Raw genomic sequence first — 18,258 nt, 5'->3', positions numbered from 1 at the left:
TTCTCTGATAATTAGTGATGTGGAGCATCTTTTCATGTGTCTGTTGGCCATCTGTATTTCTTTTTTGGAGAACTGTCTGTTCAGTTCCTCTGCCCATTTTTTAATTGGGTTATTTGTTTTTTGTTTGTTGAGGTGTGTGAGCTCTTTATATATTCTGGACGTCAAGCCTTTATCGGATGTATCATTTTCAAATATATTCTCCCATACTGTAGGGTTCCTTTTTGTTCTATTGATGGTGTCTTTTGCTGTACAGAAGCTTTTTAGCTTAATATAGTCCCACTTGTTCATTTTTGCTGTTGTTTTCCTTGCCCGGGGAGATATGCTCAAGAAGAGGTCACTCATGTTTATGTCTAAGAGGTTTTTGCCTATGTTTTCTTCCAAGTGTTTAATGGTTTCATGACTTACATTCAGGTCTTTGATCCATTTTGAGTTTACTTTTGTATATGGGGTTAGACAATGGTCCACTTTCATTCTTCTACATGTAGCTGTCCAGTTTTGCCAGCACCATCTGTTGAAGAGACTGTCATTTCGCCATTGTATGACCATGGCTCCTTTATCAAATATTAATTGACCATATATGTCTGGGTTAATAGGGATTCTCTAGTCTGTTCCATTGGTCTGTGGCTCTGTTCTTGTGCCAGTACCAAATTGTCTTGATTGCTATGGTTTTATAGTAGAGCTTGAAGTTGGGGAGTAAGATCCCCCCTACTTTATTCTTCTTTCTCAGGATTGCTTTGGCTATTCAGGGTCTTTGGTGTTTCCATATGAATTTTTGAATTATTTGTTCCAGTTCATTGAAGAATGTTGCTGGTAGTTTCATAGGGATTGCATCAAATCTGTATATTGCTTTGGGCAGGATGGCCATTTTGACAATATTAATTCTTCCTAGTTTAGCATGTATTCTATAAAACATTTTTTAAAAAACTGAGAAGAGTGGCATGGGCTTACATTTTTGCAAATGCTTGTTAATAAGAAGATAGCTGGATTCTTATAGCTGCTCCTCACCCAGTCCTTGGCCCATCACCAGCATAGGCCCCTGAAATTCTCTACTGTACCCTCCTGAGGGAATGAGAATGGGAGAGGCAAACAGCATCTTCTGTATTATTACAGAAGTGGGTTTGACTTCCCAGACTCCTTGAAAGTTCCCCCACGGATCCGTGGAGCACACTTTGAGAGCAGTGGATTCAGGAAGGAGGTGGGGAGAACAGCTATAATAGCGGAATGTCTTAGCTTTGCGGGAGCTCACATTCTAGTTGGGGAGAGACAAACAAGAAAAACACAGTGCATGTCATGCTTATAAGTGTTATGGAGGAAAAAAAACAGGAAAGGAGGTCAGGGAGGCTGGGGGAAGGGCTGTCATCTTAAATAGCCCAGCCAGGGAAAGCTGAGCAGACTTGAAACAGGGGAGGGCTCTCTACCATCAATAAACGTCCAAGCAGCTACCAAGACCTGGGAATGTGCCCCTGTGTTCAAGGAATAGCTGCTACAGCAGGACAGAGGGGAAAGTGTAGATGAAGCCAGAGGGTAGGGGTGGGGTAAGGCAGATCAGGGGGAGACTTTAAAGTCACTGAGAGGACTCTGACTTTTGCTCTGAGTGGGATGCATTACAAGTTTGCAGAGGAGTGATCTGACCTGACTCTGATTTTTAAATGAGTTACTCCAACTGCTGTGCCTAGAACAGCTTGGGGATGGAGGAGCGAAGGGACAGCAGTCAGGGATCCACTGCAGTAACCCAGATGCCAGGCAGCAGTGGCCTGGACCAGCAGGGGCATGTAAGGTGGCAAGAAGTTGGAAGACTCAATATATTTTGAAGTTGGAATAGGGAAACCACTGAAATAATTTAAGCAGGGAAGTAGCACACTCAGATTTGCTTTCAAAAGTTCTTTCTCCAAACAGAATATGCACATAGCCCCAAGTGTTGCCCCCCCAACTTATGCATGTGTCATCACGGGAAATGCACATGTACCACAGAGTGGGCTGGCGGTCAGCTTGGCATGGTGAGCAGTGGGGTGGCTGGACATCAGGCACCTCCTAACGTGGTATCCCGCATCTTGCACTGAATCGCCAGGGCAGCGCTCCTGCAGGAAATGGGTGGCCCGAACGTAAATTACCAGGAAACCATAAGCAAACCCAGAAGGCTGGTGTTCTGCAGATCAACTGGCCTGGAGGCTTCAAAGGACCCAAAAGCAGGGAGGATAGTCTGTATTAGGGAGATTAAAAAGATGTGGCCGTTCACATCTTTTTAATCTCCCTGATACAGACTGTCCTCTGAGTGCATCCTGGATTGAGTGAAAGAGCCCCCACAGAGGCCGTTTGGGGAACAGCTGGGTACATTTGGATATGTACTGCATTTCAGATGTTTTATTTATTGGTGATTTTTTTTCAGACAGACAATGACAGCGTGTGCGAGAATGCCCTTTTTGAAAAGCTGAATGCTGGAGTATCTCAGGGTAAGGTCATAAAGGCTGCAGCTTCCTTTCAGCTGGGTTGGCAAACAAGTTGTATTGAGAGAGAGTGAGAGAGGCAGAAAGATGAGTGAGAGAGTTAAGACAAGATGGTAACCACTGGTCAGTCAAAAAGACACGCAGGTGTTCTTCAACTCTTCCTTCAACTTGTCTGTGGGTTTAAAACTTTTTTTGAAAGCTCATTTCCCCTGTCACAGCTTGATTTGGGAACTGCTGACTGGGGGCTTCTCCGGCAACTAGTGCTCTCCACCTTGCAAGACAGAGGCTCCTCTCCTGGCCCCACCCCAGCCAGACCCCAAGCCTCAGAACCAAGAAACCCAGAGACTCTGCCCCACGCATCCAGGACACACTGACTTCCCCAAAACCTGTTCGTGCACACTGGTTGTTTGCAGAATGTCTATGATCTGGGCTTGTTGGGTCTGTCCCCCCCAGCACACTGGGGGCAGCCAGCTCTGGATCATGCAGCTCTTTAGAACATCTCCCCCAAGTGCCTGGCACAGGGCCAGCGTGTCCAGCTGCTGATCAAAGTTGGGCACCCAGGGAGTCTTGGGTCTGGCCTCCAGCCACTGAGCAGCTCCCCTTCCAATAGGAAGAGGGCTCGTGAGGAAGCCCCCGCAGCTCCACATCCATATCAAGGCCCAGCAAGCCTTTCCCTGTCCACTTTTTGAATTTCCCTTAACAGAGACAGCAAGGTCCCAGTAGGTCTTGGTGGATCAGGCAAATGCATGAAAGTAACACATGATCAATTGTCTTCCAGGGACTCCAGGACATAAAACATTGAGGGCCTCAGAGGTAACCCCTCATGTTTCAGATGCAATGGACCATTTTTTGTCAAAATGAGATCCAGTACAATGCATAAACTGGGATGCTGGATCTTGATTTTATTTTAATACACCATAAGAAACATTTTAAGGACAGTCAGAGGAGTTTTAATATGGACTTCGTAATTTCTTAGGCATGATAACGGTGCTATGGTTATATGCAAGAATGTTCTTTTTTTTTTTTTGAGGAAATGCATCCTGGGATATTTGGAGTGAATTGTTATGATGTCTGCAACTGACTCTGACATTGCCAAATATTACAATTACTGATTCCGGTTGGCAAGTATATGAGTGTTCTTTGTGTCATTCTTTCACCTTCTCTGTTTTAATTTTTTACACTAAAAAGCTGAGAAAGCAAGCAAGATCCAAGTTCCATTTTTTCCAAGAGGAGGTCTGTTTACAGATCTTCATCTCCCTTTGGCCTGGGAATTCTCAATGGCCACAGCCAGGGGACAGCTCATCAGAGGCCTGGCACAGTCAGCCTCCTCTAGCCTGGAATTAACGCCCTAACCAGATGGTTCACTAACTGCTAACTGGGGCTAACTTCAGGGCTTCCCGGAAACCTACCTATTACACATCCAAGAGAGTCTTGGAGAAAACAGGACCTGAGGACATTGGGACACACCCCTCGCTGCACCTGCAGAGAGGCCTGGAGGGAGGGAGAGAGAGTGTCAATCCCCTCCTCCTCCGCTTTCAGAAAATTAGGACAAGAGGAGATACACACAGCAAACCAACATCATGATGAAACCCCAGGCGCGAGGAGGTAAGGGCCACGTGGCCGCCTGCTCCCCAAGGTGGGGCTGGTGTGACTCGGAGAAGAGCCAACGCCGGCTGGAGATGAGAAGCTGTGTGACCACGGATGGACCACATCCCTCTCTGAGCATCGATCACATCTGCCATTAAATAGGAATGATAATACATGCCCAGTGGTCACTCAGAGGAGCCTGTGAGATGGAGAAACTCCTTTGTAAACTGACACATAGTGAGAATCCCTGTTCTTTCTTCAAAAGTCCACAGATACAAATACTGTTAAGTGGCTACTCTGTGCAGGAGGTGCTATTTTTCTTTAAATAGATAGGCTTTTCTTACTAAAATAAATATGTTCCTGACCTGTCAGCATCTATGAAATCACAGATATGAGGAACTTTAATACACATTATGCTTATGCACACATATTAAATTTTAAAGTGTTCCTCTAGGAACCACCTACACCTGTCCTGTGGAATGAGCAGAGAGACACTGTTCTGGCCTTATTTTGCAGATGGAAATCTGAGGCCCAGAGAGAGGCTGTCACTCCCACAAAGCCACACAGAATATTAGCTGTCAGGCAGCAGCTGTGACCCAGGTCTCCAGACTCCCGGGCCAGTGTTCCACCACAAGCTGCTCTCCCACATGGGGACCAAGAGCCCTCATGCCCCAGCAGGTCCTCTCCTAAAGTAAAAATAAAACGGACAGTGACAGACACAGAAGGACAGTGATGCCAGCTCTGTGTTGGCGCTCCTGTGCTCCAGAGAGCCTGACGGGGACCTGGATACAGGTGCCTTGTGCCATTCGAGAGTGCTCCCTCTGTTCCCAATAGGGTGGCAGTCAACGCACCTCCTGCCCAGGACGCTGGTCCCCACTCCACGGCTCTTGCTCATCTTGCAGCGCCTTAGAGAGAATCATCTAGGGAACATTAGATGAGTGACTAAATGACCAAACCAATGAGGAAACAACCCCTCCTCAAACAGCCCAGCTCCCTGAGAGAGACTTCTTCTGAGGAAGAACCCCTGGCGCAGGAAGGAACTGACAGTGAGGCTTTGCATTCGCTTGTGAGTCCCCAACCTGAGTCCCTCTTTACCTCCATGGAGAGTGGGGCAGTAACAGCGCTGCCTCTCAGGGTTGCTGAATGATTAAATGAGAGAATGTCTAGAAAAGAACTCAGTCCAATGCCAGCACAGACGGAGGGCTCAGTGTTAGCTTTACAAAGATAAAAGAGGAGGAAGTGGAAGGTACAGCCAGACTAGATGGAGGGGCAGCAGGTGGGGATTTCCCGACTGCAAAGGGCAAAGCTTGGTTCTAAGAGAGGCCATACCTCTTCCAGTGGGGAAGGAAGACAGAAACAGTCACCACTCCTGTCTCAGAAACTGTGGGCCCCTGAACAACTCCTGTCCTCATCTTATTTCTGCTCTGATTATGAGTCCAGCCCCCTTGGGGATAGAAAGGGTCAAACTGCCACCCCTATGGGAGCCCAGAGCCCAGCCATCCACTGCTGACTAAATGTCCCCACCAGAGAGTCTCCTGGGAGCCGCGATCCGGCCCTTAGCATGAAGCTACCTTGAGCACACTGCTAGGACTCAGTGAGTGCCAGCTGTGCAAGGAACAGGGACTGGGCTGGCTCATCCATCCCCCAAGCCCAGCCAGGGCCAGGCAAACAGCAGTAGTGGGTCAGAGGCTGAGCAGAACCAAACCAGAAGCCTGAGTTCCAAGGCACTGCCTGAGCTCTCACTGGCCCTGCAGGGAACACCCTTCCCCTCCTGCACAGAAGGCCAGTCTGCGGGAAGTCACAAATCAGGCCTCTGCCTGGAACACAGCAGCAACCCCCTTTACAGTGTAGCCCCCGAACCCCAGCTGGAGAGGATGATCCTAAGGTGGTCACTGAGGAGGGCCCACTGTCCCCTCTGAATGATGTGGGTTGTCCCACTGGGCACAGTTTTAGAACCAGAGGCCTGTGCTATACGGTCTGATCTGTTTCCTCCTCTCTGAAAGGAAAAGGTTACACCAGGTGCCCTCCTCGGCCCTTCAAGGTTCAGCCCAACTGGGAGCCCAAGTCACAGTTTAACTGCCCCATGTGTCAGGTGCCACTCTTGTTCTGAAAAGCTCTAAGGGAATCCCAGATGTTTTGCAGCCCCACTTGGCAGGCAGTTTTAATTGAACTACTTTCAGAACTAGAAGTCCTTCCCGAGAGCTAACTTACATTCCCCTCCCCTGTTTTAAACTGCATCAAGCCGTCCTTGTAGAGGGGAAGCCCCTAAGAAAGCAGGTGTGTGAGCCCAGCCATTGACCTGTGTGGGTACACAGGCTGGGATGGGGCGGGGCCACGGGAGGGGCGGGGCCGCCAGTCTCACCTCCCGCCCCCACCCCACCCCCGCCGCCCCTCCCAGTCTCCACCTCAACCTTCTGCTGGTCCTCAGGAAGGGAAAGAGATTTGCAGAGCCCTGCTCAGCTGGGTCCCTCCCTAGTCAGGCAACCTGGTGAAGCAGAAAGGGCTTGCATAGTTTCCCGGGCTGCTGTAACAAATTACAAGTTTCCTGGGCGGCTGTAACAAACGGGGTGGCTTAAAACCACAAAGGTAGTCTCACAATTCGGGAGCCCATAGGTCCACAGCCAAGGTGTCACAAGGCCCCACTCCGTCCAGAGGCTCTAGGAGTGGGGCATTTCCTTGCCACTGGTGGCTCCAGGTGATCTGTGGCTTGCCGGCCTCTGCTATCAATGGTCTGTACCCTGCGTCTGTGTCTTTTTTCTTCTGTCTGTCTCAAAGCTCCATCAGCTTTTCTAAGGATACTTGTCATTCAATTTAGGCACACCCAGGTGATTCAGGATGATTTCACCTCAGGATTCTGAACCTAATTTTATCTGCAAAGAGCACTTTTCCAAATAAGGGTCACATTCACAGACATGAACATACCTCTTTTGCGAGGGAGATGGGGAGTCACCATTCAACCCATGACCAAGCTCAGTGGTCAGAGGCAAAAATCAAGCCCTCATCCTTCCACTAACTGACCACTATCTCATCACCATGACCTCAAGCAAGTTCACCTGCCCTATCTGGACCTGTTTTGGCATCTGTAAAAGGGGGGATAGACCACCACCTGCCATGCATCTCCCGTGGGGGACAGAACTGCATGTCGGCGACATCACAACCAACTTTCCAACACGAGGCCCATGCATCAGTAGTTCTCAAACTAGAGACATAATTTAAGGAGGTAAATTATCACAGCTCAACCCAAGTGTGTGTGTGAATCCCTGATCCAAAAAACTCAAATCTGGCTCTGTAGGAACTTCTTCAAGTTACAAAGTTAACTACAGAGAAGTGTTGCCTTTTAGAGCAGACAAAGGAATGTTGTAAAGATAATCAAAAGGAAAACAAAATTCTAGAACTCAAGGACCCTTCACTCCACACTGCCCCCTCCATTCATCCCAGTCCTCTGCAGGAGAAGCCCAGAATCCCAAACCATCTCCCATATCTGCAGGGTGCGGTCTCCACACACCTCCACCATCCCTTCCTGACCCTAACTGGGCCTGCCAGTGCCCCACACCTCCTCCTCCACCCCCAGCTAGCACCTTCGCTTCCTTTCTGGGACCACTCCTTCAATGGTGGGTCTCTCCCAAAGGTGTCCACTGGCTTCCCCAGTCCACAGAGACTATCCAGATTGTCCCAGAGGCTGGGAAATGGTTCAGCAGATCACTCAGGATTCACTGGAGACAAAGGCAGCTTGGAAACCAGGCCAGTCTTGTCAGAATTCCCTCACAGACACTGCCATGAGCTGGGGTTTCCATTCCAACTGGCGTGTTGGAATCACCTGGGGAAGTTTAAAAATTATAGGTGCCTGGGCTCCCACCACCCCAGACTCACTAAAGCAGCTCTGAAGATGGGGACTGGACTTGTGTACTTGTAAAATACTCCACTGCTGGGAGCCTCAAGCCATAGTCAAGGCCCACTGGTCTAGAAGTCCCATCTTTTGACCTCAGGAAGTGACCCAGACTCAGGATTCTGCACCAGCCTCAGAAGCCAACACCCCATCCACTCCAGCTGGGGGACGAGCCCCCAGTGTGCAATGAGGTCGCCCAGGGTCCTGCCTCCGCCCGTCTCTGGGCCCTCAGCACCCAGCAAACAATGTGTGCACAGGAACTGACTCCCTGACCCCAAGTGCTTCCATGGTTCTCCCACACTGCACCCAACACAGCCAGTCCTCTGGTAAAGGAAGGAAACAGCACAGAGAGCCTGTGCAACTTGTCCAAGGCCATACTCTGCATCCTGGGAGGGGCTTCCAGCAGCCCTGGTTGCTAGTGGTTCCCAACTCTCCCAGCAGGAAAGGGGAGGCTCTGAGCCCTGACCAGGCCAAGGCTGTTTTCCTTCCACCCTCCTGGCAAATATTTATTCTCCACAGGTCAGGGTGCAAATGACTCCCTTGGTGAGAAAGTTCCCTTTGGAAGACATTAAATAAAACACAGCAGGCACCCTTCCCACTGTGAAACAGCTCTTGTCCCAGGGATGGATGCAAATGGTTGCTGTGGCGGTTACTCCCCCTTCTTGAGTCCTCAGTCACTTCAGCTGTAAAATGGGACAAGTGTCCTGTCTGCCCAGATCACAGGATCGTTCTGAGGATCCAAAGGAGTGAGGTGAGGCAAGCGCAAGACAGCATCTCTCCTGTGCCCTCCAGACCTCTCTCTCACCAACACTCAGCAAGCGCAGGGCCCTTGCCCAGTGGTGCCATTCCTGGGCAGCTGCATTAACATTAATGCCTGTAGAGTAAGACACTCCACTAAGAGCCCTGGAGGCACTGCCCCATCCAAGCCTGGCCCTTGTCGGGGGGGCCCCTTACAACAGTTATCCCCTTTCCACAGACAAGGAAACTGAGGCACAGACAGCCAATCAGACCTGCTCCTTACCCATCAACCCAGAAGTGCTCATTCTCCTAACCTGCTGCCGGCCAGAGCTGGCCTCAGCTGCAAGGCCCCGGCCTTCCCAGAGGGCACTGCTGGCCTTGCCATCCAGCTGCAAACTTCCCTTTCCACAGTGTCTCTGTTTCTTTGTTTCTCTTTCGCACATGCATCCTCGCCACTCCTCTCGAGTCCCCTACCCCTCCTCAAAGTCCTCCCAGAGGGCTCCTCTGCAGTCATGGCCATGCAGCCCAGCAGGAAACCACACCCCACCTCTGCTGTCCGAGCCCAGCTTCCATCTCCCTGAGGGACAGAGGACCCTCTAATGGGGAAGATGACACCTCAGTCTTCTCAGACCCTCCTCCTGGCCCAGGGTCTAGCCTGGAGCTGAACAGATACGCCCTTCCGCTGCCACCTGTCTGCCATTCCCCAGGAGGCAGACCCTGCTCCTGGGCCCACTTCCCCAGGTGGCAGGACCAGCTCTCAGATTTTGCAGGTCACATCTAGAACTGTCTGTCTTGGCCCATGCGCCTGTCATGTGATGCCCAGCCTCTGTTGGGGTGCCACTAAAGCCCAGGAACTAAGGAGTGGGAGAAACCCAGTCCCCAAGAAAGCATGCATGCATCCCCTAGGGGTCAGATTTATCAGCACAAGGGCATGGCCACAGCCATCTACTCTAGGCAACCAGAGCATCTCCAGCAGAAAGTACTCTCCTCAGACAAGACAGACTGCAGAAGTTTGCATTACATCTTCAGTCCCAGCTCCCCCTGAGTTCTGTCAGGCTCTGTGGACATAAGGCCCTTATAGTGTGGTTGGTGTTTTTGCATCTCATCCTGCAGGAGCCTCCACACAGGCCATAGGGTATCCATAGGTGGTGAGTCTAGGAGGCACAGAGAATTGGTCCTTCACCCAGTCACACAGCAGAACCAACACTTGATATGTCTCCCGATGGCAACTGCCATCCAGTCCTGATAATCAAACCTCCCCTCGGTTACTCAGACCCTAAACTCATATGACCAGGCCCCTGGCACTCTCTCCACCCACAGCTTGGTCCTTTCTAGGATTCCTCATCTGCTCCAGCCTTACTTGCCCACCTCAGAGCCTTTGCACTTACTGCCCTGAGATGCTCTCTGCAGGCCTTTTTTTACAGCTGGCTCCTTCTCACTCTCTGAGCCTCACCTGTAATGTCAGCTCCTCAGAAAGGCTCTCCTTGACCACACCATCTAAAGCAGGAACTCCAATCTCTCCTGGTTCCCTAATTCCCTCTTTAGCACCTATCAAAAACTATGTCTATTACCGGTTTGTCTTCCAAGGCCTGGACTAAGCCTGTCTTGTTCATAGTCATTTCCCTGTAAATATCACAGGGCCTAGGATACACAGTAGGCATCAAATAACTCCCTGTTGAGTGAATAAACAAACAGTTCCCACCCTGCAGAGAAGGGAATATCAAGACTTGACTCTCTTGCCTTCCACTAAAATGTTTATTCAAACCCACTCACATCCAAAGGTTCTCTCTGGAAAAGGTTAATCTTTTCAGTCTCCTGTGTTCTGGGCTTACCCAGAAGACATCTTCCCCTGTTTGTGGAGCCAACTGGTACAGAAATTTCATTATCAGTCCCTTATCTGGATTACTCCGAGCCCCACCCCAGGTTGGCACTGTGAGTCGCCCAGAGAGAAGAGGCTCAGGGCAGGGGAAGGCAAGAGGGCAGGCTGTCACTCCTGGTCTCAGGAACAGCCAAAGACAGCAAGGCCCCCCACAGCTTGGACCAGTCCCTCTCCTACAGGCATGGTTCACTCATCTGTCAAATGAATGCATGGGAAGGTTCTCCAAACCCCTTCCCAGGATGGCTTTCCTGATACTCGGGCTGCGGGAGGGGAGGACCTCTCTGGCCTGAGGCCCTAGCCGAGTCCCAGTGCTTCCAGACCTTCTCTGACAGCTCATTAGGCTCTGTGACCACTTCTCTGGTGTGAAGGCTGCCTCACTTTCTGCTTGATTTTCACTATTTTCTCTTTGAAATGCTTGCCTAGAACAAAAGGAAATGGACCTGCCTGCCTGATGATTCAAGCGCTTTTTTTAAATTTAGGAAATAAAATGCGTATGTATACATACAAGGAGATGTCCAGAGGGTGTCCCCTAACGTGTTACAGGGGTTCCCTCCCAGTGACTTTTATCAAAGGTGACTTATATTGTTTCCAGTGTACTTACCTAAATTGCTTGAAGTTTTTTAAAAACTATGGGCACATATTATTTTCAAAAAAACAATAAAGCTCTTTTCAAAAGTTGGAATTTCCTGGTGGAAACTGAACCTACTTTCTTTCCTGTCTAGTTTCACCTGGTGCTTAACTAGGAGGCCAAGTACCTGGATCCTGGCAGAAATGCTGTTTCCCTTCTACAGACATTGGGCAGAGACCATGGGGGATGGGGACAAGGGGGAAGGTTGGTAAGGGTCCTGGCGACCCAGTGAAGAAACTAGGATCAGGCAATCTGGGGCATGGTGGTGGTCTGTCACTGATTTGCTGTGGGGTCTCAAGCAATTTGCTTCCTCTCTCCAGGCCTGTTTTCTCCTTGGTAAAAGGAAAAGGTCACACTAGACGACCCCTTAAGGGCCCTTCTAATTTTCAGTCTATGGCTCTTGAGCACCTAGAAAAAGAGAGAGGAAGGTAGGGAAAGAATGGCTTAAGTAAAGATCCTTAAAGTTAAGAAAGATCCTTAAGTAGCCGATGTATTGTTTATAATGTGCCAGGCACTGCCCTAAGCCCTTCCTATATATTAATCCATTTAGTGGTCTTAGCAACTCTCAGATAGGTTCTAATATCACCCATTTTACAGATAAGGCAACCGAATCACATGGAGGTTAGGACCTAAGTTACTCAACTTAAGAGTGCCAGAGTCAGGATTTGAAGCCAGCTAGCCTGGTACAGAGTCCACACTCTTAATCATTAAACTACAGGGAAACAGAAAGAATCACACACCAAGCTATAATATGAGAGTCCATGCTTGGAGAAAGCAAGGAAGAGTTAATACTGCCTCTAGCATTAACTACCTCCACCACCTACCCATGCCCACTTCCTTCCCACTCACCACCCTAAGTCCTTTTTCTTCTGATTAGTCAACTCCACTCAACCCTGACACCCTTAGCCGACTGGAAACCCTGCCCCATTGTCAAGGCACTAGGCTGGTGTTTCTGGAGAGCCAGCATCTCCATGTTTGGCCTAGCTCACTTTGCAAATTCAAGGCCTCAGGAAACCTGACCACCAAGCTCAGCCTCTAATCCTGAAGCTGCCATATCAGATCCCTGCTTACAAGACTCAGGTTGGGACTTGACTATCCCACGGCAACAAGCCTTCCCTGAGCATCTACTGTGTACCCAGCCCAAGACCAGCATTGAGAAGAGGATATGAATGAGCTACAGCCCTGACCTCCAGGAGCCCACAGTCCAGCTAGGAAAAACAGTCATGTAAACAGATCTCTAGGACACCCTGTAGTCAGTGCTAAAATTAGAGGTGTGTCCCCAAAGGGCTGAGGACACATGTGTTCAAATGATTCACTCTGTGCAGTGGGAAGAGGAATCACCAAGTGCCTCTGGGTGAGCTCATTTCTCATGGAGACACCCCAGTGGCCTCCTGGAAGAAGCACTGAATTGGGGAGACATGGGGGCTCATGCCAGCTCTGCCAAGTGACCCTGAAACACATCCCCTCTTATCCCCGAGGTCCCCCTCTGAGAATGAGAGGGCACCCAAGTTGGGACAGGAGAGTGTTGTAAGTGGTTCAAAATCATATTCATGTTGACGTGAAGACCGCAAAAAGTTTTCAGTGCTCAAATTTCCTTCTGAGCCTTCTGATCACATCAAGTTCTGGTGCCAGTTTATCTTTAAGCCTCTCAAGCACTTACTGACCTGCCTTTTGAACACAGAGGGCAGGCCTCAGGCCTCAGGTTCACAGCCTACTGCACCCATAATATCTAGCCAGGATTTAATAACAGCACTTTGTTTCTCCCATACTATATTTACCATAACTATTAGCTGCTATTTTTGATGAGGAATACTGGTTTCCCATTGGCAGTAGTGATAAAAAGCCTCCTCTAAAAAAAAAATGTTAAGTTTGAAAAGTGAGTCAGTTTAAAGTAATATAGTAAATAATATTATAATTGGTATGAACTCTATGTATGGCAATTCAAGAACATCAAAAGTTTAAATACAGGTACAAAAGCAGGCAGAGCTGCTCTCTGCCATTAGACATTCCAGGAGTGACTGCCACTGGAGGGAGGTGGGAGTGCCTGGAAGAGGGCACAAAGGGGGCTTCTGGCTTCTGCTGTCCATTGTGTTGGTTGACTTGGGGACTGACTACACAGGTGTGTTCACCGGGTAAAAATTCATCAGGCTATGTACACTTATGAATGGTGCCTATTCTGTATATGTATTATACATTCACATGCCCTTTAACCCAGGAATTCCACTTCTAGAAATTACACAACAGACAAACACACACATATGCAAAATTTCACATTCAAAGATGCTCACTGCACTGCTGTTTTCAGTAACCAAAGATTGGAAACAACCTGAGTTCCCCAGCTGGGGACTCATTTAAATAAGTGTTGGCATTGCCTCCACAGTGAATTTCACTCAGCCATCACATAGAATGAGGCAGTCCCTAGCAGAACTCCAAAATGTATGTGGATTTAAACTGAAGTGAAAAGGTAAGGGCAGAACGATGTATGGTGTGCTATGTTATGTGGGGGGAAAAAAGAATACATGGTACACACACATTTGTGCTTAGGGCATCCTATGACTAGGATATTACCTCAGAAAAGAATCACAAGAAACTGATCAGAGATGGCTCCCCTCTGGACACGGCAGGTGGGAGAAGAGAGGTGGAAGGGAGGCCTTTCACTAATGAAATGTTAAAATTTAAATTTACTTTTAACTTTCATACAATGTCCTCACATTTCCTATTTGATAATAAATTGTAAAGCAGTAAATCTTAAGGAAGGTATATGGCAGTGGTAAAACTTACAACCCCTTCCAGATGAAAACTTCAAAGGCGAAGTGTTAGCACTTGGAGCTTATAAAGCAAATAACCCTTGGCCCACACCTCTGCCCGAAAGATGGTACCAGAGATAGTGAGCTTTCCTGCAATGATTTCCAGTGAACAGCAAACCTGGTCTAGGACAAACCACTTCCTCACGCTGGGCCTCTGCCCTGCAGACAAACTCTGGCACCTGGAGCTACCGTGGCAGAGTTGGCAGGTGGCTGAGTTCTTGGCATGAGTAAGGAGCCTTTCAAACAGAAATAATTCCAGGAATGGTACGTCAAGGATTTGGTAAGGCAATCTCAGCTGGCTGGAGAGGAAGGATTCCAAGTTCTGAGTCCCAATTGGCCCCAAGAGAAACAAAACGTGGGCCATAGGGTAGGTAGTCTTCTCTCAGCGCTGCAGGTGACAGCAACGGGACAAGGCCTTGAAGATTTGAGTTCAGTTTTAAGTGTATGACTTCCTTTTTTTTTTTGCTTTTTCTAAGGAAAAGTTTATTGAGAAAAATACTTCTTTCTTTTCTTCACCCACAATTGTTTTTGTTTTTTTTAAGTTTATTTTTTATATGTAAACTTGTTACTTTTTACATATAAACTTAAATATAAAGTTCTATTCATCCCCTTATTTTTTATTTACTTCAAAATACTAGCTTATGTTTTTTTTTTTTGAGAGGGCATCTCTCATATTTATTGATCAAATGGTTGTTAACAACAATAAAATTCTGTATAGGGGACTCAATGCACAATCATTAATCAACCCCAAGCCTAATTCTCAACAGTCTCCAATCTTCTGAAGCATAACGAACAAGTTCTTACATGGTGAACAAGTTCTTACATAGTGAATAAGTTCTTACATGGTGAACAGTGCAAGGGCAGTCATATTACAGAAACTTTTGGTTTTGATCATGCATCATGAACTATAAACAATCAAGTCAGATATGATTATTCATTTGATATTTATACTTGGTTTATATGTGAATCCCACATTTCTCCCTTATTTATTAATTTTTTAATAAAATGCTGAAGTGGTAGGTAGATGCAAGATAAAGGTAGAAAACATACTTTAGTGTTGTAAGAGGGCAAATGTAGATGATCAGGTGTGTGCCTATAGACTAAGTATTAATCCAAGCTAGACAAGGGCAACAAAACATCCACGTATGCAGTAGATTTCTCTCAAAACAGGGGGGGTGAGGTTCTAAGCCTCACCTCTGTTGATCTCCAATTTCTCACCTGATGGCCTCCCTGCGACTGTGCCTGTCTTGGGTTGTTCCTCCCTTGAGGAATCTTACCCGTCTCTGGCTAACCAGCCGTCTTCCGGGGCCATATAGGGAAATGTAAAGTTGGTAAGTGAGAGAGAAGCAATATTCTTTGAAAAGGTTAGCTTTTTACTTCTTTGCAGATTTATGCCCTGTGGCTTCTATGCCCAGCATTTGTCTTGAGGTATCTTTACCACTTGGAAGAATTATGATACTCGGTAATTTTCGATATGAGGCACGAATTCTACTAAAGGGCTGTAATTAGGAAGGAAGAAGAAAAGCTATAGAAGTAGCAGGCGGAAGAAAACATGGGAAGATTGATTATTTCTTTGACATAACTTCTTGTAGAGTAACATAAGCATGTATAGGTTTTAACAAGCTACTAATTAAATTGTGTACACACATTAACAGAATAGGAATACAGATACATAACAAAAGCAGACCTACAATTACCGGCCATATCCAGTGAAACCAAGAAAACCAGTTAGGTACCCTAGGCATTTGTGAAAACTTATCAGTAATACGATGGATATTGAAGTGTATGACTTTCTTTTGTACAGCACTTGGCTTGCCCACATGTCACTATCTCCCCATAGTCCTAAACCCCAAAACAATCCAATGAGGTGGGGCAGGGCATTAGTTATCCATTGCAGAGACAGGGAAATGGAGGTGCAAGGAGGTTAAGAAACTCGTCAGTGATTATCTTTGGAGAGAAGGGGTGAAGCCAGAAACATAACCCCCCTCCTGCTCCTGTTCTTCCCTTACTTTCCCACCCCTCTAGCCATTCAACTCTGACCTACAAAGAAAAAGGCCCTACAGGCCAGACAAGCCAGGGGCAGGCAAAGAATCCCAGAATCAGAATTGAGGGAACTATGAGACCAACAAGCCCAGTATTTTTCAATCCTGACTATGTACTAGAATTACCTGGGGAGCTTAAGTAAATTTAAATAAATACCTATGCCAGGGCCCAAGTATCTGCAGTGCTTTTACAGCTTACTCTAGTGGATTCTGATGCAACTTTGGGAGAGAACCACTGAATGACAGCTCAGAGCACCCCACCCCAATCCCACACACAACCTTCTGACTCCTTAGGGCTTCCACCAATGCATCCATTCTCCATCCTCTGACCCCCAAACATGCTGCTCATCTCTCTTCCACATTAAGAGTCAGAGAACTCGACTGGCAGCTGGGTTCAGCCTAGTTTTCTAGATAGGCAAGTCATTTAACAGCTCCAAGCCCCAAACAGGGAAGTGACTTGCCTGAGATCTCCCAGTGAGTCAATAATAGAACAAAACTAGAATCTGGATCCCAACCACCAGGCAAGGTCACATCCCCAGAGGGGTGAAACGGAAAATGGGGCCTGATGGCAGATCCTGCTGGCAGAACAGACCCACTGAGGGGCCGAGGGGACCACGGTGGGCATGTGTTTGGGTGGGGCAGGTGTCAGCGACCTCTCCTCGGGTCCCTGGGCTGGTCTGCCCTGTGGCATCTAGGGGTCAGCAGACTGTTAGAGAGTGGCAGAGCTGGAGATGGCCTGTAGAAAGAGGTCCTCACTTCTAGGTGGGGACTCAGCCTAGTCTGGAATCTCAATAAAGAACTCAAACTCTTGGGACAGCGTACCAGGAGGGCTCAGCTTCCCTGCCCACAATAATAATAATGGCTCACACTTCCTCAGCTCATCACCGTCTCTGTACTGAGACTGTATGTGGCCTATTGCATTTCATCTCCACAACCATCCTAAAAGCTAAATGTAATTGCTGTCTCCATTTACAGAGGAGGAAACTATGGCCAAGAGCATTTAAGTAGTTTCCCTACACTCACTCAGCTAGAAAGTGGTAGCACAGGATTTGAAGCCTGGTTCGTGTCCAGCCACTACCATCCTACCTCCCAACAAGACGCAAGACCAGGTAAAGCCCAGTGGCACAGAGATAGTTACTAAGCACCCCAGAGGGGCCAAAAACCTCCCCAGATGTCCTCCGGTGGAATCTCCCCAACCACTTGGCGGAAAGGCATGCACATCCTCCTTCCTCCAAAGAGGAAACCAAGGCACAGTGGGGAAACATCTTGTTCGGGGCCATCAGCGAGTTAGGAGTGGATATAGGAGCTGGAACCAAGGTCTCCCGACAGGGACTACAAAGCTTAACCACTTCTCCTCAGGCTGATGGGGAGGCAAACTCAGAAATACCCGGCAGGCGGGGAGGGCGCAGCCAACGCGGTAACAAACGCCCACAATGCCCACAGCACCAAGGGATGGGCAGCCCCCGCGGCACCAAACCGCTGGTCAGGTGCCTGCAGGTGAGCCAGATGGCTATCCTTCCTCTTAGCCAACCAGCTCTAACACTCCCGACCTGGCAGCTGACATTCAGGCTGAGCTCGCGCCGCCGGAATTTCCCGGTTCTCAGGGAGAGTGGGACCGGGAGTCAGGCGTGTGCTCCCGGCGCTCTCCCTGGAGCAGCCAAGTCTGGACCCAGCCCCAGGCTTGGCGTGAGGGCGATCAAGGGAGTGTATGCACTCCCCCCCATCCCGGGGCCCTAGTGGGGTCACTCACCCAGAACACCGTGGAGTAGAAAACCAGCAAGAACTTGAGCCAGAGGTAGGAGAGGCGGGCGCAGTAGCGCACCTGCTCCGAGTCCCCACGGGGCATCCTGGGCGCTCCCCTCGGGGCTCCAGGGCTTCTGGGTTAGGTCCCTCGCTGTGAGCGGCCCCACCTGCGGCTGCCAGCCTCGCCACCGCTCTCGCACTGGGACTGACACCCGCTAGCGGCAATCACAGCCCCGGCCCGGGACCAGCCAGCCCCAGCGGCCAATGGGCGCGAGGCAGCGGCCCAGCCTCTGGGAGTGGACGGGCAAGGGGCGGGGCAGTGGCCCAGAACCCTGAGGAGGCAAAGGGGAGGGGGCGAGGGTTTTGCAAACAAAGTCGCGCGCGTGCAACTCTGGAAATGTCTGAGCTAATGGCGCAGAGGGATGGCCTGGGAGCGTGTACAGAGGAGCCGTAGGGGCAGAGTCAGCATGCCTAATCCAGGGTACATAGAAACGACGCTTTAAA

At 48.9% G+C, this 18,258-nt stretch overlaps 1 protein-coding gene across 3 annotated transcripts in view; it reads right to left on the bottom strand.

The window, feature by feature from the left end:
• The window catches only part of TSPAN15 (tetraspanin 15), a 54,732-nt gene extending 36,753 nt beyond the window's left edge, over positions 1-17,979 (bottom strand). Inside the window, exon 1 of one of the 3 annotated variants that reach the window (XM_036928685.2) lies at positions 17,762-17,979. In XM_036928685.2, coding sequence (XP_036784580.1) covers positions 17,762-17,857 — 96 coding nt within the window. In that variant the 5' untranslated portion in view covers positions 17,858-17,979. The remainder of the gene's footprint in view (positions 1-17,761) is intronic. The other 2 variants (XM_057505934.1, XM_036928684.2) reach the window with 2 other exon arrangements.
• Positions 17,980-18,258: the final 279 nt, after the last annotated feature.

Source organism: Manis pentadactyla, chromosome 8 (assembly GCF_030020395.1).
Source record: "Manis pentadactyla isolate mManPen7 chromosome 8, mManPen7.hap1, whole genome shotgun sequence".
NCBI lineage: Eukaryota > Metazoa > Chordata > Mammalia > Pholidota > Manidae > Manis > Manis pentadactyla.
The sequence above is the reverse complement of the archived record's forward strand: the minus strand, read 5'-3'. Positions and strand labels throughout refer to the sequence as shown.